Source organism: Lepus europaeus, chromosome 19, assembly GCF_033115175.1.
Source record: "Lepus europaeus isolate LE1 chromosome 19, mLepTim1.pri, whole genome shotgun sequence".
NCBI classification, from domain to species: Eukaryota; Metazoa; Chordata; class Mammalia; order Lagomorpha; family Leporidae; genus Lepus; species Lepus europaeus.
Genome location: NC_084845.1, coordinates 58,268,053 through 58,292,763, shown reverse-complemented (window position 1 = coordinate 58,292,763; position 24,711 = coordinate 58,268,053). Strand labels below are relative to the sequence as shown.

Below are 24,711 nucleotides of genomic sequence, written 5' to 3'. Positions count from 1 at the left end.
GGCCGGCAGCACTCTGCTTCCCTAAGCTTCCTCTTGTCTTTGGAGAACACAGCCCTTCAGGCCGCCTTTCTCCCCAGGTGTTCTGCCTGCTGCTCTCTCACAGCCAGCTTGCTGGCTGACATCAGTGATGCTTTCCTGCCTCTTCCCGCCCCTCAACTCACTGCCTGCTTGGCTCTGATGTAATCATCCCAGAAAGCCCATGAAAGACCCTTTTAAAACGTGCACAACAGTCACGGGATCTGTAGGTGATCCTTTTGACCAGTGTATCTGAAAGCATTCTGTTTATGTTATATCTATTATATTAGATAAATTTTTATTTCCAGTAGACTGAACTGGGGATTTCAATGACATTGAACTTCCGTTTGTATAAACAGGCCACAGGCCAGGAGTGGCAAGCAATTTCATTAGTACCACATACTTCAGCTTCATTTTCTCTAGAAAATAAACCCTTCTAAGTCAGCTTGGGGGACATGGTCAAAAGGGCACCATTAGACAACAAGCGTCATAACAGAAACCACCAGAGAGCCACTCCCACCTTCCCTGCACTTCTGGGACTTGCCTGTCCCAGGTCCTAGCAGGAGCATCCTGTGGAGCATGTTGCCATGAGCAGGGAAGGCGAGGGAGGGGCCAGAATACTGAAGTTCATTGCCCACCAGTGGACGTCTTCCTTTGCTTTTTCTGCCCCCTAAGAAATGCAAGCTTTTTCATTTTCTTTCTCTTACTTTAGTAGCTATTTCTCCTCATTTCCTACAGAGTAAAAATATAAATTCTAGACATGAACTCAGTTTAACAAAATTCTACCACCAAAAAATAGTTTAGCTGTCCTTGGAGTTTTTTATAATGGAATTTTACTTGTATTGAGGTGGCTGGGGAGAAAAATAAAGTTTTTAAAAGGAGGAATGTGATATGGTGGCTGGGGAGGAAGCAGATGGCACTCTCTCCCTCTCCCATTTGGAAATGCATCTTTTTATTTCTCTTCCTTTCTTTTGGATCTCAGGATTACTTGAGTTTTTCAGATTATTTTCTTTTTAAATTCCAGACAGAACGGAAAAGAAAAAAAAAAGTGAGTAAGCTCTCATTGTTTCAGAAACTGACCTAGAAGCTTGCTTCGGGGTGACAGCTCTTGACTATGTCTCAGAATCCAGAGAAAACTGGGGGCATGTGGCGCGACACCAGAGCTCACCGAGACGGTTGTGTTCGTGTCTTTATTTTGGCGTTTGGGCCTGGAGATGGTAGTATGGTTCCAAGGCTCACTCCATTGCAGGAGGTGGACAAAATTCAACGTTAGCATCTTGCAAGGTAGGCTGGGGCCTCGAAACGTTCCTGGAAGAGCTGATTCAGGTCAGGAGAGAGGGGCAGGAACTCACCATCCTCTGGAAACCGTGTGTGGAAATGATGCTCAGGGCAAGATGCTGAGTCTAGCAATACGAGGAACCTGAGGGAACAGGGAGGAAATGTGTTTTGATTGGAGGAGAAATTAATGAGCTGCTTCCTCAAGAACTGGCCTCATGGCCAGGCAGCTCTGTTGCAAGGTACATCTGCCCTCGAGGGGAACGGAGTTTACAGCTGGCAACAAAGGTAATTGTGAACCCAGGTGGACATGGGTGCCGGGAGGCTCCTGTGGGGTTTCTGGACACCCAGCGGGAACAAGCTGCATGTTGTACTTGTTCTCGCTTTTCCCTCCACTCTGCAAGGGACTGAGCCGGGAGGGGACAGGCCTGGAAGACGGGGTACGTGGGTGTCATGAATGGTTCTTAGGCCTTACTTGGCCTGATGTGGAAGCCATTATCTTTGGTTCAGAGTAGCTGAGCAAGTGAATGACTCAAGGGCATGAAAGACTGACTGTCTTCTCCCTACTTGAAATCCTAATTTAGTGATTTTTACAAAAATATTACCATACTATTTTTTTGGTTTATGGGACTAAGCAGACATTCCAATAGCAAAAGGTGGATAGCAGATGTACCTGAGCAGTGGGGCACCCCGATGTACTTGGTGATGTCCATTCTGTGGGTCACATCCTGGGGCGTCCCTCTCCAGCCCAGCACGCCACACACTCTGCCCTTCTGTGTGGGCTCCACTTTGCTCGGGCAGATGGCTTTCGTGCAAAGCTTCGGGGGCCCGGCCTTCGTCCTCTTCTCTTCCATCTCAGTCTTCAGCTTCTTGTTTTCCTGCTGCAGATGGAGCATCACATTGTGGAGGTGGCTGTGGGGAGCACAGGACAGACAGGACGGGTGTTGTCTGCTTGCTCTGCTCGGTTCAGATAAAAGACGTCACAGGAAAGAGGGCGTGGATGCTCAGTTCTTTTCAGAGCTGGGCTTTCGTGCACGCTTGGTGGAAAGCGAGCCTGGGGCAGGCGTTTGACATGGCAGTTAAGACACTGCCTGGAATGCTTGCATCCCAGCCCGGAGTCCTGGGTTGAAGTTCCAGTTCCTGCTCCTGATTCCTGCTAATGCACAGCTGGGAGGCAGCAGGTGACAGTGCAAGTACTTGGGCCCCTGCTACCCGTGTGGAAGACTGTGATTGAGTTCCTAGCTCCTGGCTTAGGCTCAGCCCAGCCCTGCTATTGTGGACATTTTAAGGGTGAACCAGAAGATGGGAAATTTCTGCCTTTCAAATAAAATAAATAAATAAATAAATAAATACATATTAAAACAAAAGAAAGGGAGCCCTATGTATGTCCTATGGAAGAAGCCTAGGCCTGAGCCAGGGAGTCCCCAGAACCAGTACCCCTAACTCACTTGGTCTTCCTATTGGTAAGTGGGGACAGTGAACCTGTTGGGGTTCATGCATGGATTTCATTTGACAAATGACAGACATTTGTTTTGAAGAACTGGAAGGTTCCCTCCTGTCAGCATGCACAAAGCCTTCAGGAGCTCACATAGCCCAGCCATGTGTTGGCCTCTCAGTCCCTGACTTCCCTTATTCCAGTGGTCTTGTCCTCTTCAAATCAGGCACTCCGTGTAAGGTCAAAACCTAGAATAGAGCTTTCCAACTGGAGGGCCATGAACAGGCTCCAGGTGTGCTGAGACACCAGCACCCTCAGCCTTTGGGGCAGCGGTACTCGTCAACTTTATCTCAAGCAAACCCATCCCAGACCCTCCCAGTGTGCCAAAAAATGTGGTCCTTTTCTAAGTGCTACCTGGCAAGAGGTGGGGAAACGCTATCTTAGGTCTCACCATCACCTGCTCCTTTACCACTTCCAAATGCCAGCTGTAGACAGTCATTTACCTCTGTTCTTTAACGTCCTGTGCTCCTGCAGTGCCTCACTCTCGGCTAACCCAGCTTTGACTGTGCACGCGAAAGCAGCCCAAAGGGAGGGAAGTGACAGGTTAGAGGAACCCAGATGGAACAGAGGAACCTCACGCCCCACCAACCTGGACTGCTCACTTCAGACCCGGCCACAGAGATGTTCCTTCTGTGCCCCTTCATGTGGGAGTCTCTGTGGCAGCAGCTTAGTCCCTGCCCAGTAATGCAGTCGGCCTGTCTGTGCCTGCTCCTGTCTCAGTGTTCGTGACCTCTGACGGCCACCGAAGGAGAAAGTAGGAAGGGGCGCAGGGACTGGTGCCCCTCTTTGTATCATGGGTGGAGGCCCTGAGGCCCAAAGAGGTCGAGTGACATGCACAGGGCCTCATGGTGCATGGCCCTGGCCCCAGGCTGGCCCTCGTCACTGGGTGGTGTGGGGTGACTTACTCCTTTTCACCAGTCAGCTTGGCGATGTACTTGACCTGCTCCCGGAGCTTGTTTCCGAGTTTCTCATTGGCAACCCTGTGAGAAAATTGACAGAAGACTGACCAGTTCCCCGATATCCCGTGAGGGAGGACAAAGCTGGCTGGTTGGGACACTGGCTGTGCAAGCAAGGCTTCTGCTGGATCCTGGGTCACCCCCACATCACCCCATCTCTGTACCCTTCCTGGCACCTGGCACTACAGGCACTCTCTGGACTCCACTCCTGCGCGAAATCACGATGCCCAGATGAGTTCAAGGGATCTGGGTGAAGCTGGATCCCATGCTGGGAAGGAATCTGAGCGCCAGCAAGGCAGCTGTCCAAACTTGGAGCCACTCTATTCTAAGTCAGCAGGGCTTTCAAAGCTGCCTGACGAGGGGTATCCCCTCTGTCTCATTCCCAGCCTTTGGGCCTGGGCTGAGCCAGGATCAGTTTTCTAGAGGGTGGGGTGTGTGTGTGTGTGTGTGTGTGTGTATAATCCTTGGCCATGTGTCATTCCTTGGCTCAGCCCAGGCCACAGGACCCTGTCTTACTTTCTTCTCCATTACTTACTTCTGCTCCTTGGCCCACTGCTCCATGTTACACATAATCTGATCGTTCTCTCGGTGGAGCCTACAGGTGTCCTTGGCCATGGACCGCTGGGGCAGGCAACAGGTCTTTGGGATAAGAAGAAAATGAAACAGTAAGGGTGGGGAGCAGAGGCCTGTCACCTCCCTCCCCGAAGATCAGGCCTCTTCTCTCTTCCCGGGAGAAGAGAGATGGACTCTGCTATCCAACCAGAGTTGCCGCAGCAGACCCTCCCTGTCCAGCTGCGCAGGTTGCGTCCCACACAAAGGCCACATGTCTGAGGGACATGATTTATTCAGAGACAGAGTAGCTTTGGACACTTACAGTAGTGATCTAAGTCTTAGGCCAAAGACACTGAAGTGACTTTTTGTAAAAAAGGAGTATGATAAGCCCATTTTCTAATGGATGAAAGAGAAATATCAGGAGGATGGGGTGCCTTCCTTCTAATTCAAGCAAAGGCCCTGTGGCCACCCTCAAGACGTGCTGTAGCCTCTGGCCATGAACTTCCCTGTGTGGGAGCTGGGCACGAGGTGTGCCCAGAAGGTTGTTTAGTCAGTTCTCCCATGGGGTCTGGGGCTACTGGGCGTGTCAGGATGCATCCTGGAGGGGGGCTGCTCCTCAGTGAACTGTCTGAGCCTGGAGTGGCTGATGCACCTGCCAGTCTGTTTTCTGGATGGGGACTTTTATGTTGCTCAGTATCTTTCTGTCAATAAACTGTAAGGATACAGTTGGGGTGAGGTAGCTGCTTCACACTGAGTGGGGGAGTCCTCCGCTTGCTCCTAGAGACCCCTATCCCTACCAAGGGCTGTCTGGCATCCGGGTGGTCACGGGGCGTGCTGGGAGGGAGGGCGGCAGGGACTGGGAGCGGAGTGCCCACCTCCTTCTCGTCTGCGAGGAGGTTCTCCTTCAGGGTGGTCATCTCCTCCTGGAACTCCCTGAGCTGCTCCTCTTTGGCCGCCAGCATCTTGAGGTCGTTCTGGTGCTGCTTCTGCCACTGCAGCACCTGGCTGCTCATCTCCTCCAGCTTCTTGTCGAAGGCATGCACCTGCTCGGGAGAGCAACGTGAGGGAGGGACCCCAGCTGCCCTCCCTGAGAAAGTAGACGGGTTGGGGGTATTTTGTTTCCAGCGGCCAGCAGAGGGCACCCCTGCTCTTATCTTTGTCTCCGAAGCTCGGGGAGCGAACAAAGTGGAGGTAACCGTTAGCCAAAGGGAATGGTTTAGCGCTAAATAATTTTGGATGCAGGAGGTGACCTTTCAGAGCCCTAATAGGAAGGCAGCCAGAGCCCCTGGTTGCTCTCACCTCTAGCTCACTCTGCTGGTGGAAGCCCTGCAGTTTTTTCAATTCCATATTGAGCTTTTTCATCCTCTCCTCATAGGCAATGATCTCATCTTCCAGGTGAGCTTTCTTCTCTTGGGTCTGCAGCAAGCTTCGTTGCAGGCTCTTTGTCTCCGACGTCGCATGATTGAGCTTCCAGGAAAAACAGGGGCTGAGAATGACCACCCTCTGGCCCTCTCTGCCGAGTCCCTCCCTGGTCCCAGAGGTGGACAGGGACTGACAGTGGTTGGCTTTCTGCACTCACCCTGCCCGCTGCTGCCCCTCATCCCTACCTGCATTTCTTTTCTTTCCAGTCTGAGGAGTGGATCAGCCAGGCATGACTGACATGGGGGTAGGGCATGCATTTCCATGACAATCCAGGCTTTGGAAAAGCCTGCCCGTCAATAATCACTCATGGGCAAAAAGACTTATTCCATTTGCCCTCCAGCGTTGACCTGCACCCAACAAAGCCTCCATAGGAAGAAGCAGGCCTTCTCTGGGTGGACACCCTAGGGCCCATGCAATGGTCTGAGATGGCCCTGTGGAGAGCCAGGCATTCAGGGAACAGGCTCTTGCGCTTCTCATGCTACCCTGACAACATCCCGGAGATGAGAGGGTGTGGCCTCACCTTCTCCAGGGCTTGCGTCAGGTCATCTTGGCAGGCGCCCGACTTCCGGGATAGCTCTTCATAGGTTTCTTTAGTCACCATGGTCTGGAGATAGTGTTTCTCCCTCTGCTCAGCCTTTTCCAGCTCGGCCTTCAGGCTCGCTACGTTCTCCTTCTGACGGCTTATCTTTAGGGAGGGACAACATCGCTGTCAGAGTTCTGGCTCAGAGTCAGATCACAGGCGACGTCAGGCGCTGGAAGAACCGCTCCAGCAGTCTGTCAACACTCACACCTTACCCTCACTGCCTTTCCAGGCTCTTCTACACCCATCCCTCCTGTGTTCCCTTTCAGTTAGCATATATACCCAAGCAGTGCTGGGAGTGCTGGATCAGGACACGGCAGGTCCCTCCTACCAACTCTGTGTCTTTGACAGACATTTAGAATCCTGGGGTGGGGTTGGTGTAGCAGCTAAGACACTGGTTGGGATGCCCACATCACATGGGAGAGTGCCTGGATTTAGCTCTGCTCTTGATTACAGTTTCCTGCCGATGTAAACCCTGGGAGGCAGTGGTGATAGCTCAAGTAACTGCGTTCCTACCACCTACATGGGAGACCTGGACTGAGTTCTTGGCTTGGCCCTCCATGGTCCTGACTGCTGCAGACTTTTGGAGAGTGAGCCGGTAGACAGGAGTTCTCTGTCTTTATGCATCTCAAATGAATGAGAGTTTTTTTTTTTTTTTTTTTTTTTTTTAGACAGGCAGAGTTAGACAGTGAGAGAGAGAGAGAGAGACAGAGAGAAAGGTCTTCCTTTACCATTGGTTCACCCTCCAATGGGCGCTGTGGCCGGTGCACTACGCTGATCCGAAGCCAGGAGCCAGGTGCTTCTCCTGGTCTCCCATGCTAGTGCAGGGCCCAAGCACTTGGGCCATCCTCCACTGCCTTTCCGGGCCACAGCAGAGAGCTGGCCTGGAAGAGGAGCAACCGGGACAGAATCCGGCACCCCGACTGGGACTAGAACTCGGTGTGCCGGCACCACAGGCAGAGGATTAGCCTATTGAGCCACAGTGCCAGCTGAAAGGTTTTTTTTTTTTTTAAAAAAAAAACAAAAACAAAAAACAAAAAAACATCCAGGGGCCATTGTTGTGGCACAGTGGGCCAAGATGCACTAGCATCGCATATCTGAGTGCCAGTTCTGGATCTGGTTATTCTGCTTCTGATCCAGTTTCCTGCTAATGTGCAGAGGAAGATGCCAAAGACTGCCACCCATATGGGAGACCCACATGGAGTTTCTGGCTCCTGGTTTTGTACCGGCTCAGACCTGGCTGTTGCAGCCATTTGGGGAATGAACCAGCAGATAGAGGATCTATCCTCTCTCTCTCTCTCTCTCTCTCTCTGCCTTTCAAATAAACAAATAAATCTTAGAGCAAAAGAGAGAGAGATCCAGATTAAATTCTATGTCAGTAGACACTATACAAATTTTCATTTGTGTACTTGGCCTAGTTTACCAGACTTGATGTGCCATGAAAGTAGGACCATGTGTGTCTTGTGTTAATTGCTGTGTCCCCATTGCTGTAGCTCAGGGCATGACACATAATGAGGACTCAGTAAATGTGAAATGATTTGATTGAGTGAAATACTGCATTGCTTGGAGTTAGGGATCAAGTGAACACAAATGCAGACAAAAGTGTACTTAAAAACAAGTCTGTGTTTTAGACTCAGTAATGAGCATTCATAGCAGAGTCGCCAGGGTGCTGAGATCTGGAGTCTGAGGATCGGGTTGAGGTCCAGGTTCTGCCGTTTACCTGTTTCTCTGGCTTCAGTTTTTTCTCCCACAAATTTGAATAATTTCAACTGTTTCCTACTGCGTTGGGGATGATCAGGTTGGATCACGTAGGTATGAACAAAGGGCTTTGTAAGGTATCAGTCACTGTACGCCTGTGAGTTGTCATGAACATGCTGAGTCATCTTTCTCTGCACTTCAACTACAGGGCTCAGACTGCTTTTCAGGCTGGACACAGGAAGGAGGCCCTGGAAACTCACACACCTGACTTCCGTTCTTTGGTATTCTAGTCCGCGGGCATCCTAATGTTGCCAATCACATAGAAATATATTCTTTTGGGTTCTCTTGCTTTTCTAAAACTAGTAACTATTCAGTGCTTGAAGTTTATTACTTTTTCAGATGGACTTCTGAGTATCTTTGAACCCTAAGAATAAATGAGATGAAAGGGTAGGATAGGACTTCTGACCTCACATTTTAATACTCTTCCTGAAGATGAAATAATTTGGTCTTCTGGAAATAGAAGTGCATTTTTTTTTCTGGGAACTTCTAAAAAACATGGAATCAGCTGAGTCTGCCCACTCCACCAGGGGTTGCACTGGAGAAAGCAAAATTTGCTTTAAGTGCTTGAGGGATGGTGGCTGGATTGAGAAGTGTTATCACAGAGGTGAGACTTTTTAAAAAGAAGGCTGGTGGGGAAAGCCACAGTGATGATAGAAGCTAAAATGGAAGACTTATTTTAAATTTTGCTAATATGAGTGGTTTAGCTTGCAGAAAGATATTAAAGAGCCAGATAAATTACAGAATTAAGGCATGCTAATGACAGCTCCAGTAAAAGACCCACTCTCTCCCCTGCCAAAGGTATTAGGTCTAGATGATTTTATAGTTGAATTCCCTCAAGTCATTCTTGATTTATCACTGTCTCTCTCACGTTCGTTTCATCAGTTAGTCTGGCCAATTCTACAACCAAAACACATCCCTAATTTGCTCACTTCTGTCTTTACTGATATCTGTCTAGGTTGGACAGTGCTAGCTTCCTAACCAGTCTCCCTGCTTCCACTGCTCCCTCCATCGCCATTCATTTCCACACATTAGTCAGAATTATATTTTGCAAACTTGAATCCAGTCTCCTATCTCCGAGAGGAAATTCCATCAATGGCTAGCTATGCTCTAACAAGAAAGTGTTCCACGTCTTCACAGAGGCCAGCATGGCTGCCTCAACCCATAGCAGTGTCTACTGACCACTATACTCCAGTCGCACTGGCTTTCTCTTACTTCTCAGAATGTGCCAAGGGGCCGGCGCTGTGGTGTAGCCGGAAAAGCTGCCACCTGCAATGCCGGCATCCCACATGGGTGCCGGCCCGAGACCCAGCTGCTCTACTTCCGATCCAGCTCTCTGCTATGGCTTGGGAAAGCAGTAGAAGGTGGCCCAAGTGCTTGGACCCCTGTACCCACGTGGGAGACCTGGAAGAAGCTCCTGGTTCCCGGCTTCTGATTGGCACAGCTCTGGCCGTTGCAGCCATTTGGAGAGTGAACCAGCAGATGGAAGACTTCTCTGTCTCTCTGCTTCTGCCTCTCAAATAAATAAATAAATAAATATTTTTTAAAAAAGAAAAAGAATGTGCCAAGTATTGCACTCAAAGAGTAAAACATTATGCACAATAAGGAATCAAATTAGGAATGCAATGGTTGGCTAAAATTAGTTAATTTTATTCACCAATTATTGATTTAAGGAGAAAGATGATATTATCATCTCAGTGGTTTAAAATGCATCTGATAGGGGCTGGCATGGTGGTGCAGTGTGTTAAGCTGCTGCCTGTGATCCTAAATGAGCAAAGGCTGCAGTCCTGGCTGCTCCACTTCTGATCCAGCTCTCTGATAATGTGCCTGGGAAAGCAGTTGGAAGATGCCTGAAGTGCTTGGGTCCCCACACCCACATGGGAGACCTGGATGGAGTTCCAACTTCCTGATTTTGGCCTGACAAAAATCACAATGTGATTTGTGGCCATTTGGGGAATCCATCAGTGGATGGAATTTTCTCTCTCTCCCCACCTTCCATAACTCTGCCTTTCAAATAAATAAATCTTTTTATTTTTTTGACAGGCAGAGTGGACAGTGAGAGAGAGAGACAGAGAGAAAGGTCTTCCTTTTGCCGTTGGTTTGCCCTCCAATGGCCGCCACAGCCGGCGCGCTGCGGCCAGCACACCGCGCTGATCCGAAGCCAGGAGCCAGGTGCTTATCCTGGTCTCCCATGGGGTGCAGGGCCCAAGCACTTGGGCCATCCTCCACTGCCTTCCCTGGCCACAGCAGAGAGCTGGCCTGGAAGAGGTGCAACCAGGACAGAATCCGGTGCCCCGACCGGGACTAGAACCCGGTGTGCCGGCGCCGCAGGCAGAGGATTAGCCTAGTGAGCCGCGGCGCCGGCTTCAAATAAATAAATCTTAAACAATGAATTTGGTAAAATTTGTTAAAATACCTATACTGATAAAGCTCTTAGTAGCTGAGGGGCTAAAGAAACTTGATGAAAGACAGCATCCAGAGCCTACAGGGACCATCACACTGAACAGATGCATTGCATTCAAATGAAAGGCAAGCAAGAATATGATGCCTGCTAATACTTCTATTGTTGACGTCATATTCTAGGTACTATTCTATGCAATAAGGCAAGAAAAATTAAATAACTATAAATGCTCCAAAGAAATAAAATAGTTGTTGCATGCAAATTCTATAATTATGTACTTGAAAAATTCTTGAGAAGCAACTGAAAATAAATAGGTGAGTTCATTAACATGTTCACATATAGAAATATATGAAAATAAATAAGCATTACAATTATTAACAGTAAATACTTATAAAACATAGTGGGAAAATATCCTAGGATCAAAGAGACAGAAAATATCTCAAGATATATTGTCTATAGAAAATTTTTAAATTAAAATATAAAATATTGATTAAAGGAAGTACATTTTAGGAAGTAAAACTAGCCTCCTCCAAATGGCTGTTCTGATCGATTTAATAAACATGTGAGACATGCTCTTAAAAACGTTAAACATGTGGGAGGATTTCAAGATGGCGGAATAGGCAGGAGCACACTTAGTCCGGGGGGAGAGAAAGTTTAATATAAGTGGAGATACTGCAGGGTCAAGGAAGAGTAGCAGAAGAAACAGCAGAGGAAACTCTTCCGGAACTAGTGATTCACAGTGGACCTGCGTGGAGAGCGTGGGAGCCCAAGTTCGGGACACCAGCGGCAGACTCAACGCACCAGCGCTGGAACGCGAGGTGAGCCGAACCTCCATAGCCCGAGATACCAGCGAGCAAGCAGAAAGAGGAGGCTAGAGGGAACGAGGCTTGAAACTCCGTGGGGAAAAGTTCACCAGGCTAACTAGAAGAGAGAGATAAAAAAATAAAAAAAGTGACTGATACGGACACAAGTTTCTCTCTCTCCGCTCACCTCTTAAAGGCGAGCAAGACAGAGCAGGCGCCATTTTGGACATACGTCATAAGCAGGGCGACCTCAGGTCTGCACCAGCCCTGAGCCTAGCAGAAAAACCTGACTCTGGGGGGAGGGGTGAAATAACAGGAGATTAGCATCTAACTTGGCAACCCAGTGGGAGATTGCAGGAGAATTGGAGCCCACACTGAGGGCAGCAGAGATTCCCTGTGTGGTCCTTGGGAAAGAGCTTCCGATCTCTGGCTCCTGTGGGTATATCATTTGCCTGCTAACTACCTCCAATTACATTCAGCTGTGCGGAATTACTTCCCTTTTGAATCAAAAAAAGAGAGAGATTTACCACACCTAACCTGGGAGTGTCATCTTTGACACACCCTCAGCCCTGAGGAACCAAACACAGCTCTCAGTCCACACTCATCTCAAGCCTCTAAGGCTCCACCGAAAGCAGACAGTCCACTTAATATAGAGCCATAGTGTAACAAGAAAAAACACCACAGTGAAGAAACCAAATATCTCCAACATGCCAAACAACAAACGCAAAAACCAAGCTAACAAGAATAAGGAAGACACTATGACACCCCCAAATGAAAAAGACACCCCAATTCAAGATTATGAAGATGAGGAGATTGAAGAAATGCAAGAAGCAGATCTCAAAAAATTGCTAAGAACATTAAGAAGTTCTCAAAAACAAATTCTTGAACTACAGAAATCCTTCATGGACAAGATAGAAAATCTCTCTCGTGAAAATGAAATATTAAGGAGGAATCAAAATGAATTGAAACAACTAGTGGAACAAGAAATGGTGATAGTGATGAGAAATCATAATGAAATGAAGAATTCAATAGATCAAATGACAAACACATTAGAGAGTCTTAAAAACAGAATGGACGAAGCAGAAGAGAGAATATCAGACTTAGAAGACAGAGAACAGGAAAGGAAACAGGCAAACCAAAGAAAAGAAGAAGAAATTAGAAATCTAAAAAATATTGTCGGGAATCTACAGGATACTATTAAAAAACCCAACATTCGGGTTCTAGGAGTTCCTGAAGGCATGGAGAGGGAGAAAGGATTAGAAGGCATTTTCAGTGAGATACTAGCAGAAAATTTCCCAGGTTTGGAGAAGGACAGAGGCATCTTAGTACAGGAAGCTTATAAAACCCCTAATAAACATGACCAAAAGAGATCCTCACCACGACATGTTGTAATCAAACTCACCACAGTGAAACATAAAGAAAAGATCCTAAAATGTGCAAGAGAGAAACGTCAGATCACTCTTAGAGGATCTCCAATTAGACTCACAGCAGACTTCTCATCAGAAACCCTACAAGCTAGAAGGGAATGGCGAGACATAGCCCAGGTACTAAGAGAGAAAAACTGCCAGCCCAGAATACTATATCCTGCAAAGCTCTCATTTGTGAATGAAGGTGAAATTAAGACTTTTCATAGCAAACAGAAACTGAAAGAATTTGTTGCCACTCATCCTGCCCTGCAAAAGATGCTTAAAGATGTCTTACACACAGAAACACAGAAACATGGTCACCAATATGAAAGAAGGTAAAGGAAGGAGACCTTACAGCAAAAGATCACAGGAAGCTCAATTTCTCTTTGACATAGAATTAAACTCTGATGCTCTGTTAAAGCAATGTGTTAAAGTAATCTATTATGTTCTCTTGATGTCTGTTAAATTCTAATTGTTCAAAAACAGCTGAATTTTTATTAAGAGCTATGGGTTATTTAAATATGTGCTTTTTTCAAAAATTTGAATAATCACCTTGTAACAATGATCAAATTTGGTCTATGTTATGTCATGATTTTAAGAAATCTTATTTCAACCAGATATTTTGGATTTTGAGCCTTCTTGGAATTCTTGACAGGCATTCAAAAAATCAAAGTTTCAAACAATCTGGTCTCTAAAATTTCCAGTAAATCCTGGACTTTGGTTTTTCCAGTTTGGGCCCAACTGAAAAAATCGAAGGACCTATGTCTCTCATCTTATAGAGACACCAACTAATCAGTCTATTTGGAGTATATTAGAAGTACTGTCAAGATGTGATGTGGTACCAGACTTTAAGTTTCTATAATGGAAAATGCTATTAATACAAATGTTTGAGAATTAAAAAGTCTAATGATCTTGTGTTACTAGACATGATAGTTATCTTAATGAGAAAGCCCCAGAGGCTTAAAGGGTTAAATACTTGTAAAACCCTACAGGTGCTTTCAAAAATACTGTGAAGTAAGCAAGTGCCTCTTATTGGTTGATGAGTTTATAATTTTAAACATGGTGACTTAAAGTCTTTTGTCATCCACAGTTATATATGATCTGCTGCTCATAAAACTAAAGCGTTGTTGGTTCTGTGTTTAGCTGTCCTCCTATAGGTTCCTATGGACTTTTTCCAGCCACTTTTATTGTATTCAGTACTTTGGGATGGCTCTGTAAACAGATGAAGCCAATAATGTATTAACAGTACCAACTGAGAGAAAGTATGGTTAACTGAGGTTACTAAAAAGAAAAAGCAATTCAAATCAATTGGCAATCTACAAAAAGAGTTAAAGATTTTAAAAGCTATTATTAAAATTGCTATATTGGTCTATTATGCTATATTATATGTGTGTACATATTGTATGTCCACATGGGGAAATTTTATTAAGAGTTTTATTTTAAATGGCTTATAGATAAGATTGTCCATAAATTTAAGCTGCTAAAATCAATCAAAGATACATTTTAATTTGTGGGACCTGAATCTGTGTATCATATATTTTAGACTTGTTGGTAGAAAGAAACTAAAAACATTTTAGATGGTTGTGCTTAAGTTTACTGGCTAAACAAACTACACCATGTTAGATATTTCAGAGGTGTTTTCAAATACATGATTCTTAAAATTTATAGGAGGCATTGGACCTTCTGGTAAATGTTTTCTTAAGTTGTTATCTAATGGTTGAAACGGTTTGCTAAGTATTCATGTGATATTGCTATTGTCAGCAAGCGATCTAGGACTTGCTCCCTCATTTCTCTATTCTAAGCCCAACTTGTTCTTTCATTTCTCTATTCTCTTCAAGGTAGGAAACTAATTCTATTATGAAGGAATCTGTAGGATGCATAATTTAATCTTTAGACCTTATAAAAGAGATGGCTAACATTTTTCTGTAATAGCATAGCCAAAATAAGAACTTAAATAATAATCTCATAGCTAGATTCACTTCGCCATCAGCGAAGTAAACAGTAAGTAGAAAAAACCTCCCTTTCAGACCAAAGGGAAAGAAAGTTTTAAAGTGAGAATATAATTTTCCTCATGGGCATTGTCTACCTTAGAAAAACTACTACAGAACATGCCTGTGACTATAGACTTGTAGTTCAGGCCACCGAAGATTAGAGATGGGACTGGGGCACTCCCTTGACTTGCATCCTCTGGTCTGCTTTAACACAAACCAGGAGGAAAAGAAAGCTCGGCATCAGAAGCAATGGGTGGCAGGCCTATTAATGGCTGATCTGTACAGTGATCTGCCCTCAAGGAGACCCAACAGGCCAGTCCACTGCAGTGGCTTTCAATGTGGTAAGCCTGGGCTTCAGCAGAAGTCAGCTTGTGAAGAGCCCTGGCAGCTCTGCCAAGAGTTGGATCACTGGAAATGGACCTGCCCTGGAGTCGAAGGATGCCCAGGTCAGAGCCACAGATCTTATTGGCTCTAAGCTGAAAAGCCCTTCACTCAGCCCAACTTCCAAAGGGACCACTGCAGCTGAGGGGATGGTCAAGTAGGGTCAGCAACATTGCAGGCAGAACTGTAAATTTCTTGTTAGAGATGCCCCCTGCCTTTACCTGGCCAGCTCTCCTCCCAGGCCAGCCAAGTAATGAAAGTCAACAGAGTGCCTTCCCCTAGGAGGTTCACACCTCCCTTAGGATATACCCCATGTGAAGAGATAGATAGGTCTGGGCCTCTGAATTTACAAGGCCTAAAGCCCACCAGATTATTATCAAGCCCCTTCTATCAGGTTCTATTTGCCTCTCAATCAGAAAACTTAATTGTAGCTTAGACAGCACCTTTCTTAGCTCCTCTAATAATGACTGTCCTTTGTTCTAGGCCCTGTCTAGTGCACTTGGGCCTCATTCCTTTGTAATCATAACCTCTACTCTACCACCAATGGCTCTACTCCCAACCTGTGTGTACTGATGGTCCTCTTCCCCACTTAATGCTGTATAATTGTTCAAACCTGGTAAATGCCACTCTTAGGATCATTGGTTACTATCCTCACTCTGTCTTTTATGACCTTGTCTAAATATGATCAGAGTCGGCAAACTTGGAAGGCTTCCATAGCCTTGGCAACTCATGACGACAGCCTAGGATGGTTACTGGCGCCATAAACTAGAGTGTCAATTTGTTGGGTCAACAACAGGAGTCACTGTGCACTTGCTCCTCATGTGGGATCTCTGTCCTTAATGTGCTGTACATTGTGATTTAATGCTATAACTAGTACTCAAACTGTATGTTTCACTTTGTGTTTCTATGTGGGTGCAAACTGTTGAAATCTTTATACTAAATTGATCTTCTGTATATAAAGAGAATTGAAAATGAATCTTGATGCAAATGGAAGGGGAGAGGGAGCGGGAGAGGGGAGGGTTGCGGGTGGGAGGGAAGTTATGGGGGGGGGGAAGCCATTGTAATCCATAAGCTGTACACTGGAAATTTATATTCATTAAATAAAAGTTAAAAAAAAAATAAAAAAAAAAAACGTTAAACATGCTTAGACACCATACACACACACACACACACACATAAACACCCCTCTGGCTTCCTGATTTCTATTAAAGCAATTCTGAAATTAGAGTTTTTACTTACAAATCTACCTGGAAAACTTTCTTTTGGCATATGTGACAACAGGCCCATAGTAACACTTGGGCAGCATCCTTTGTATTCATGGGGTTCCTCAGGGATCCAGACCTCCATTCTGGATCACTCTAAAGGAGAGATTCATGTCTCTAGAGTACAAAACTCCAGGAACATGAGTGCCTTAGATTTATGCTGTCTAATACGCTAGCCACTATCCACAAGAGGCAATTTGCACTTAAATAAGCTTAACATTACTTAATTAAAATTATGAATTTAGTTCCTCAGTTATACTGAGCCATCTTCCAAGCACTCAATGGCCACATGTGTCATGTGACTATGGTATTGTAAGCTCAGACATGCAAATTTTCCTTCATCACACAAAGGCAGGAAGTTCTATTGGGCAGTGCTATTCTTACTCTTGGAATAGTCACAGGATTTTAATTTTTAAAAAACATATCATGAAGGATAAAGAGCTGCTTGGTCTTTCATTTGTAACCCAGGAGACCGTCTACTGAGATACTACATACTTTTCTTGCTCAGAAAGATGGAATACACAGTTGGGAAAAGTATCACTGCTCATGATGGGAAAAGAAGATAAGTGTTAGAGCTTGGTGACCAGTTCAAACACTGGTTCATCCCATTGCTTACTAATCAGTGACCTTGGGTCTCAGTGTCCCGTTCATCTGCAAAGGAAGAATCCTGGTAATGTGTATCTCATTGAAAGCAAAGCAGATGCCAGACAGGAAGAGCCTAAGTGGACATTACATAAGTGACAGATGAATCCAAGCACAGAGCTAGCACGCTGCGAGGCTGTTTCCTCCTTTCTGTCGTATTTGCCTATGGAAAGAAAGATCAGAGTCTCTGGTTCCATCCCCTTTTCTGCTTTGTGACTAGTTTTGGAAGTCTTCCCTAGCAAATTGCTGTCACAATCACTCAGCTCTGGTCCACATGGCAACATTGGAAGACTTGATGCTAAAGCCTAGATGGTTAGGGGGTTTTATTTCATGTATTTCTGCATATGGAAGTCACATTTTTTGGATCAGCAACCTGGTACTGAAGGTTAACCCAGACTTCAATGCAGAAGTGAGCTGCAGGCACCATGGGATGCACAGTAGGCTGAACAGTTGGTTGTGTTGCTGAGGTGGAAGACAGATAGATACAGATTTCATGTCAAGGTCACAAGGTCCAAGTTCCTCACCCCTTGGGTTTCTGACCAACTTACCTCTATATTCAACTCCTGGATGACTTGCTGGCTGGCATTGTATTTGCTGATAGAGGCTTCCAATTGTGCAGAATAACGCATCAACTCTGTTCGGGCATTCTCATTTTCCTCCTCCAGCTTCCTCAAATTCTCCTTCAACTGCTCTTCCGAGGAAAGAAGTGTTGGTGCCAGGCTACTTTAAAAACTTGAAGCCTCCTCCCCTCCCCCACAGCTCCCTCCCTCCCCCATGCTACGTCAGGCCTTCTTTCCTACCTTCTCTCCTTTCCCTTCTGAGGCCTGGGCACCCACAGCTTCTGCATCCCTCCGAGCCCAGCAAGGTTCATGCCCAGTGCTGGATTCTCAGCCCTGATGCTTCCCAGATTACCCTCTCACCATCTTTTCTTTCTTTTTTCCTTCCTGTCGCAAAGCCTCAAGTTCTTCCTCCAGCAGTTTCTCCCGTTCTTTGCTCTTTTTCAACTGTTCCCGTTTCTCTTCCAGTAGCTTTGTTATCTCCTGAAGATCATCTTCTAGCTTGCTTTTGGCAGAGGCTAGCTCCCGGTGCTGCAAATAAGACTGGCCTGAAAGACAGTCTTCGACTGTGAAATTTTTGGGAAAACCCCAGACAGTTACACACAGGGAATGGCCGGGATGAACAGGAGGAAGGACAACTCCTTGGTTATACATCCTAGGTAAGAGCAGGGTTTCCAGGTCTGTGCTGAGGCACCGAAGATTAAACTGCTGCTTGCGACCTGGGATCCCTTATCAGAGCGCTGGTTTGAGTCCTGGCTACTCTGCTTCTGATCCAGCTCCCTGATAATGCACCTGGGAAAGCAGTGGAAGATGGCCCAAGTACTTAGGCTCCTGCCACCCATGTGGGAGACCTGGATGGAGTTCTAGGCTCCTGCCTTTGGCCTGAGCCAGCCCCAGGCATTGTGGCCATTTGGGGAGTGAACCAGTGAATAGAGGATCTCAGATTTCTTTATCTGTCTCTCCTCTCATGCTACCTTTCAAATTAGTAAGTAAATCTTATAAAAAAAGTTTCCTCTAAGGTTGGTTCTGCATTTTTCTTCATTCAACTAGATATACCAATTGATGTTATTTACAGATCCAGCTCCCACAGCCTTCTCTCTCAGTTACCAGATTTTTCCACATAAAATCTCTTTGAATAAACTTTTAGAAAATCTTAAAAAAACACAAAAGAATAATTTTGAGACAAAAAACTTTACATTGACAAGGATATCTTTTAAAGAACAACGTTGTCCTTTGATTATTTCTAAGCCTAACCCCTGAAAATGGTTACTACCAGTCCTGGGAACTGGTGCTGGCTGGCTGGCTTAGCATGCCAACAGAAATTCTGCACAATTAGTTTGCTTGGATGTTTGAGGTGACATCTACCCAAATAAAGATCAGTATATTTAACTGTAGGCAGGACAAATGCTGGAGTTGACTGCCTGCTTGCCCTCCATACCTGGTGCTGAATGAGTTGGATACGATCTAGCATGTCATTTATTTTCAGGTCCTGTTCATCTATTGTCTTATGAAGCTGCCTGTTTTCCTTCTCGCAATTTTCATTCTTCCTCAGGGCCTCCGAGAGTTCTGAGGTCAGCTCCTCTATCCGTTTCCTAAAGCGAAATGACCACAGGAAGATGGACTTCAGTGCCTGGGTTGGTGGGCTGTGGAGCTGGTCTCGGGGGCCCTTGCTCTCTGCACGCAGGGGCAGCCACCCACAGTGGTCCTGGCTGGCTTCCAGGGACGCAGCCCCTTCTGGAGGTGGCCTGTGCTACCTGTTGGATGCTAGCTCCTCTTCAGCTGTTGCGAATTCCTTCTGCAGCTTCTGAAGGTCTCTCTGTAGCTCCTGGATGGTGTCTGCCTTCTGTTTGTCCTGGAAAATGCAGCTTTGCAGTTTCCTCTGTGCATCCTCCAGGCTAATCTGTGCCAGCCTGGCCTCTTCCTTGTATTGGGCTGCTTGCTGAGCTGCAGAAGCCAGAAGATAAGCCAGAGGCACATCCGTGTGAGAAGGGAGCGTGTGGCTGAAGATCAGGCTCTCAGATGAGACTAGCGACAGAGTTTGTTCTTTAATTTTGGGGCCCACTGCAATCCCTGATCTATCTTCTTTTCTCTCCATTTTGTTACCAATCTTAAGGAGCCCATTAAGTTATGTGTCTTCAACTACCCTCCAGCCATGGATCCCTCCCTGACTGAAGTTAAACAAATTGGTAGAAATTGCACAGTACCTCCAGTGGGACTCATCTATCATTAGGGACACCTCCTGACCCTCCTGGCCTTTAGAGTCCATGGAGGGAGCTATAACCAGCTCATCTGTCATGGAGGAAAGTGGACGGTGAAACTGATGGTGAACTCAGGAGAGAGGTCAGTGTGGCTTAGGACAGGTGGAGATGGACTCGTGAGGACCAGAAGTCGAGGTGTTCCTGGACTAGAGTGCAGGCTCTAGGGGGGTGGAGAGGGAGGACTGCGAGAGCAGATACATGGTGAGCGCATGGAGCAGGCACATGGAGAAGAGGAGGAGACCAGGCTGAGTGGAAAGGAAAGTAGCGTTGGGGGATGGTGGTCAAGAGAGTTGGGTGAATGGGTGTAGTGGAGGGGACTTTGGGGGACTTTGAAAGCCTGACATGGTCAGATTTAATATACTGGGTTCTTGAGCAGGGACTTGAATTGCAGATAGATACGTTAGAAAATTTCTAAAGTGGAATGCATTGGACTAGAGGAAAACTTCCAGCAATATCCTTTTAGTCCACACGTTGCCTCCACTGGATTTGAGGGGGAAGCACTTAAGTGCGTTGTGTACTGTGGTTACTTTACATCATATATGTTCTCACATCCTATAGTTCTACTACTGCTTCTATTTAAACATTCCTTTCATTCCCACCTCCAAGTTTTGTGGCCTGGAATACTGGAAAAAGATATTCTCCTGGGGCTGGTGCTGTGGCATAGTACACTAAGCTGGTGGTGCTGACATCCCATATGGGTGCCAGTTCCTGTCCCAGCTGATACTCTTCCGATCCAGCTCTCTGTGGCCTGGGAAGGCAGTAGAGGATGACCCAAGTCCAAGTGCTGGGTCCTTCTCCCACATGGGAGACCTAGAGGAAGCTCCTGGCTCCTGGTTTGGATTGGCCCAGCTCCAGCTGTTGTGGCCATCTGGAGAATGAATCAGTGGAAGACCTTTCTCTCTGTCTCTCTCTCCGTCTGTAACTTCACCTCTCAAATAAATAAAATCCTTTTTTAAAAAAGATATTTTCCTGTGGAAGTAATGACATGCTTTGAAAGAAGGAGGGAGGAGAATGTTTTTAAAAGGGGCAGGAGAATAGGTTCGGTTTTGGAAATGTTGAGGTAGAGGGGGAGGTGGCTACTCAAGGGGAGCATTACTGAAGAGAGACTGACCACAGGGTACAAAGCCAGTGCTGGGCTCTGAGTTTTGGAGCTCTCCACAAGGAAGTGGAGGGGAACTTGGAGGGTAAGCAGATAAGTCTTAGCTCATGGAGAACCACAGTCAGAGCAGGAGGGAAAAGAGAAAACAATGGTGATATTTATGGAAGAACAAGGGCCCCACCGTGTCTCTAAAACTGGAAAATGAGACTCGGGGTGTGGGGAGCTAAATGGTGTTAGGTTACAGAGTTAACAGAGGGTGAAGAAGGAAAAGGAGTTTTGTATTTTGTATTTTTTTTTTGGACAGGCAGAGTTAGACAGTGAGAGAGAGAGAGAGACAGAGAAAGGTCTTCCTTTTTCCGTTGGTTCATCCCCCAAGGGGCCGCTATGGCCGGTGCGTTGCGGCTGCCAGGTATTTATTTATTTATTTATTATTTATTTGAAAGGCAGAGTTAGAGAGAGATAGAGATCTTCCACTGCTGTTTCACCCCCCAAATGGCTGCAATGGCCAGGGTTGGGCCAGGCTGAAGCCAGGAGCTTCTTTTGGGTCTCCCATGTGGGTGGCAGGGGCTCAAGCAGCTTTGCCATCTTCTGCTCCTTTAGCAGGGAGCTGGATCAGAAGTGGAGCAGGTGGGATATGAACATACGGGATCCCATATGGGATGCTGGCATCGCAGGTAGTGGCATTACACATTATGCCACAATGCTGGCCCCAAGATTTGTATGTTTTAAAAATATTGCTAGCTATTCACATAAAATAAAAGTCTACCCTTTTAAGGTAGAACACTCTATGGATTTTATTATGAACACAAAGTTGCGCAATTATCACCACTATCATCATCCCCAAAGAAATTCTGGACTCAAGGCAAGATTACTGATGACCTCTGAGAAAGCAATTCTGCAGAGCATCAAGGACACCATCCACGGTACAGGCTGAACAAAGGATGTATTTGGGGGCCAAAGGAGAGAAGGAAGGAAAACCCAGGGAGTGGAGAGGTGAGCTGTGTGACAAAAGGCCTGGGGATGATGGAGAGGGATGTGGTGCAGAGCACAGGCCGCAGAAGGGACAGGATCTTTATCCAAGGCTGCTGAGAGCTGGATGGGTGCATGAGTTCACCTTCCCAGGCTGAGGCCTGGGAAGCATGGGTGCGGATGAATGAGATGCAAGATGAGACCGTGAGAAGGCTTGCAGTGGGACGCTGTAGGGTCAGCGAGGTGGATATTTAGGGGGTTACAAGGGGGCTGCTCTAGCCCCATGGACTGGAAGCGTGGTGGGGACAGCACCCTCAGGGGCCTTACCTGCCACCCTCTGCTGCTGTCTGGCCTCTTCGAGACTGTCCTTGAGCTGCTCCACCTCAGCCCGCAGGGCCCCACACTCCACCTTGGAATTGTTCTGCTTTGCCTCCTTCACAGTCATTTCGAGTTCTCCTGTCAGAGCTAGCTGCTTCTCCAACTCCATCTCCTTTTTCATGAGGTTGTTCTGAATCTGAGTCAGTTTCCTCTCTAGCTCATGCAGCATTTCATCTTTCTCTTGGAGTAACTGAGGAGAGCAAAGTACGAATGCTGAGAGAGGTGAAGTCACCGAGAGATTGGCTTGTGCACTCCTGGGAACCACCGTCATCTCCTGCCTGGATATTACAGCAGCCTCCTACCCACACTTCCTGCCTCAATGCCTGTTCCCTCTGGCTATTCTCAATGGAGTAGCTTAGGTGGGAGGTGGGGCTTTAAACTTCTGCTCAAAACCCTCCAATGGCAAACATATCACTTGGAAAAATGACCTCCTTGGATGCTTCATGATCTTGTTCCATCTGACCTTACCTCCTGCCACTCTCCTAACCTTGCTCTGTTTCAGCTGAGCTCCTGGGACTCTCCAAATGGACTCCACCTTAGGTCTCTGCACTTGCTGTGTCCTCTGCCTAGAATATTCTTCCTCAAGACCTTTCTTTGGGTGCCTCCCTCATTCGCTCAAATCTCTGCCCAAATATCATTGTATCAGACTTTCCTTGACCACCTGTGTAGAACAGCCATCAAGCTGATTCAGGAATTTACCTGATGTGAATATATCACCATTATACCTAGTTTTGTCATTTATTTATTGTCTGTCACCCCACACTAGAATGACGCTGCATGAGAGTGGAGATGCTGCAACATTTGTTGTATTCTTGGTGCCTGCAATAGAGCTTGGTATTTGTAGGTTCTCACAAATATCTGTTGGCTAGTGAATGACTTGATAACTGTTTATCCAGACTCTTTGCTTCTTGTCACCCTCTCTCCAAATGCCTCCCTTCTCACTGGTAGATCTCCTTTGTACCTTAAAGCAGGAGACCATAGTGATCAACCAGTCAGTCAATGGGATTAGTAGCCAGGATAAAAGTGTGGTGTTGGAATGGCACTGACTATAAAGCTTGCATTCATTTCATGACCCTTCTGTTCTTACTTCCATTTCTAGACTTTCCCAAGAAATTGGTTTATGGGAGTAACTACAGATCTTTTAGGGCACAGCCCTTAGTGTTTTCAAACTTACAGACTTTACATATTCATAAGATATTTGTACTTTAAAAAGTGAAATTTATTTGAAACTTTTAATGACTACATATAGCACTTATTTATTTATTTATTTACTTATCTATTTATTTATTTATAGCATTTCCTTTGGCTATCAAACATTAAAAAAGCACAGGGGGACAATGTAAGTGTGTTCCAAACTCTCTTGCTACCTTGCAGGGCTAGGGAAGAACCTCTTTGATCCTCCAAAAGTCAATGCTTCAATAATGGCCCCTGTATAATCATATTTATTTATTATGTGCTATAAGAAATATCAGGGAAGTGCTTCCAATTGTGTCTGGAGACCTCATTCTCTTTGTGCATGTGTGGAGCCTCCCAAACTCATCACAGAGAGGAGAAAAGGCGGAGAGTCTTGGCCTCACCGCTTCCCTTTCCCTGTTGTGTGGCCTCACATCTGCCCTGTCAGGTGGCCTTACACCTGCTCTGTCGTATGGCCTTACACCTCCCCTGTTGAGTGGCCTCACCCATGCCCTGTTGACAGCTCCGAGCAGAGAGCGCTTCACTTTACCTTGTCTTTCTTCAGAGCAATCTTCTGGGTCTCGGTGAACTGCAGCTGCAGCTCCTGCAGCCGGTGTTGCAGGATGAGAGTCTCCTTGTCCTTCCTCTCGATGTGCGCGGATGTCTCTTCCCGCAGTCCATGCAAATCCAGCTCCAGCTTCATCATGTCTGAACAGATGAGACACAGTGCTATGCTCAGAGGGCGGCTCTGGCTTTCTCCGGCGCCCCGGCCTCAGGCCACAGCCCCTGGTTTACCCTTCATGATGTTTTTCTTCTGTTCTGACACGTTTTCCAGTTCCATGCGCAGGTCCTTCACAAGGTTCTGGTACTCCTCCACGTGCAAGCACTGGCTGTCCTTCTGCTCCTGCAAGTGCTTGAGTATCTGGCAGATGAGAGAACAGGGCGGGATGAGCAAAGGGGGAAGAATGCTTTCTAAACTGTCCATGTCCAGAACAGAACAATTCAGAGAGACAGGAAGTACAGTAGTAGTTGCCAGAGCCAGGGGCGGGGGACGAAAGTGATGCTACTGGGTATGGAGTTTCCTCAAGGGTCATGCGTGTTTTGGAATTATTGATGTCAACTGCCCAACATCATGAAATGTAAAACACAAGGGTGGATTTTATGGTTAGTCAATTATATCTTTAAAAATTTAAGGGAATTAAACCAAAGAATCTGGCAGACTTCTCATGCTCATATAAACTTTGCAAAAAGGAAATTATTCTATCTTTCTTGCAATAACAGATGGTTATTTATGGAGCATCTGGTATGTGCTGTCTGGGTGCTGGGCATGGCAGCACAAAG

At 46.3% G+C, this 24,711-nt stretch overlaps 1 protein-coding gene across 1 annotated transcript in view; it reads right to left on the bottom strand.

The window, feature by feature from the left end:
• Nucleotides 1-1,201: 1,201 nt before the first annotated feature.
• Nucleotides 1,202-24,711, bottom strand: part of PMFBP1 (polyamine modulated factor 1 binding protein 1) — a 46,745-nt gene continuing 23,235 nt past the window's right edge. The window contains exons 5-18 of the mRNA XM_062176715.1: nucleotides 24,166-24,292; nucleotides 23,921-24,078; nucleotides 22,147-22,387; nucleotides 19,248-19,437; nucleotides 18,932-19,085; nucleotides 17,857-18,024; nucleotides 17,485-17,622; nucleotides 6,236-6,400; nucleotides 5,593-5,760; nucleotides 5,169-5,336; nucleotides 4,277-4,380; nucleotides 3,691-3,765; nucleotides 1,964-2,202; nucleotides 1,202-1,435 (exon numbers count right to left, since the gene is read on the bottom strand). Coding sequence (XP_062032699.1) covers nucleotides 1,419-1,435; nucleotides 1,964-2,202; nucleotides 3,691-3,765; nucleotides 4,277-4,380; nucleotides 5,169-5,336; nucleotides 5,593-5,760; nucleotides 6,236-6,400; nucleotides 17,485-17,622; nucleotides 17,857-18,024; nucleotides 18,932-19,085; nucleotides 19,248-19,437; nucleotides 22,147-22,387; nucleotides 23,921-24,078; nucleotides 24,166-24,292 — 2,112 coding nt within the window. The 3' untranslated portion in view covers nucleotides 1,202-1,418. The remainder of the gene's footprint in view (nucleotides 1,436-1,963; nucleotides 2,203-3,690; nucleotides 3,766-4,276; nucleotides 4,381-5,168; nucleotides 5,337-5,592; nucleotides 5,761-6,235; nucleotides 6,401-17,484; nucleotides 17,623-17,856; nucleotides 18,025-18,931; nucleotides 19,086-19,247; nucleotides 19,438-22,146; nucleotides 22,388-23,920; nucleotides 24,079-24,165; nucleotides 24,293-24,711) is intronic.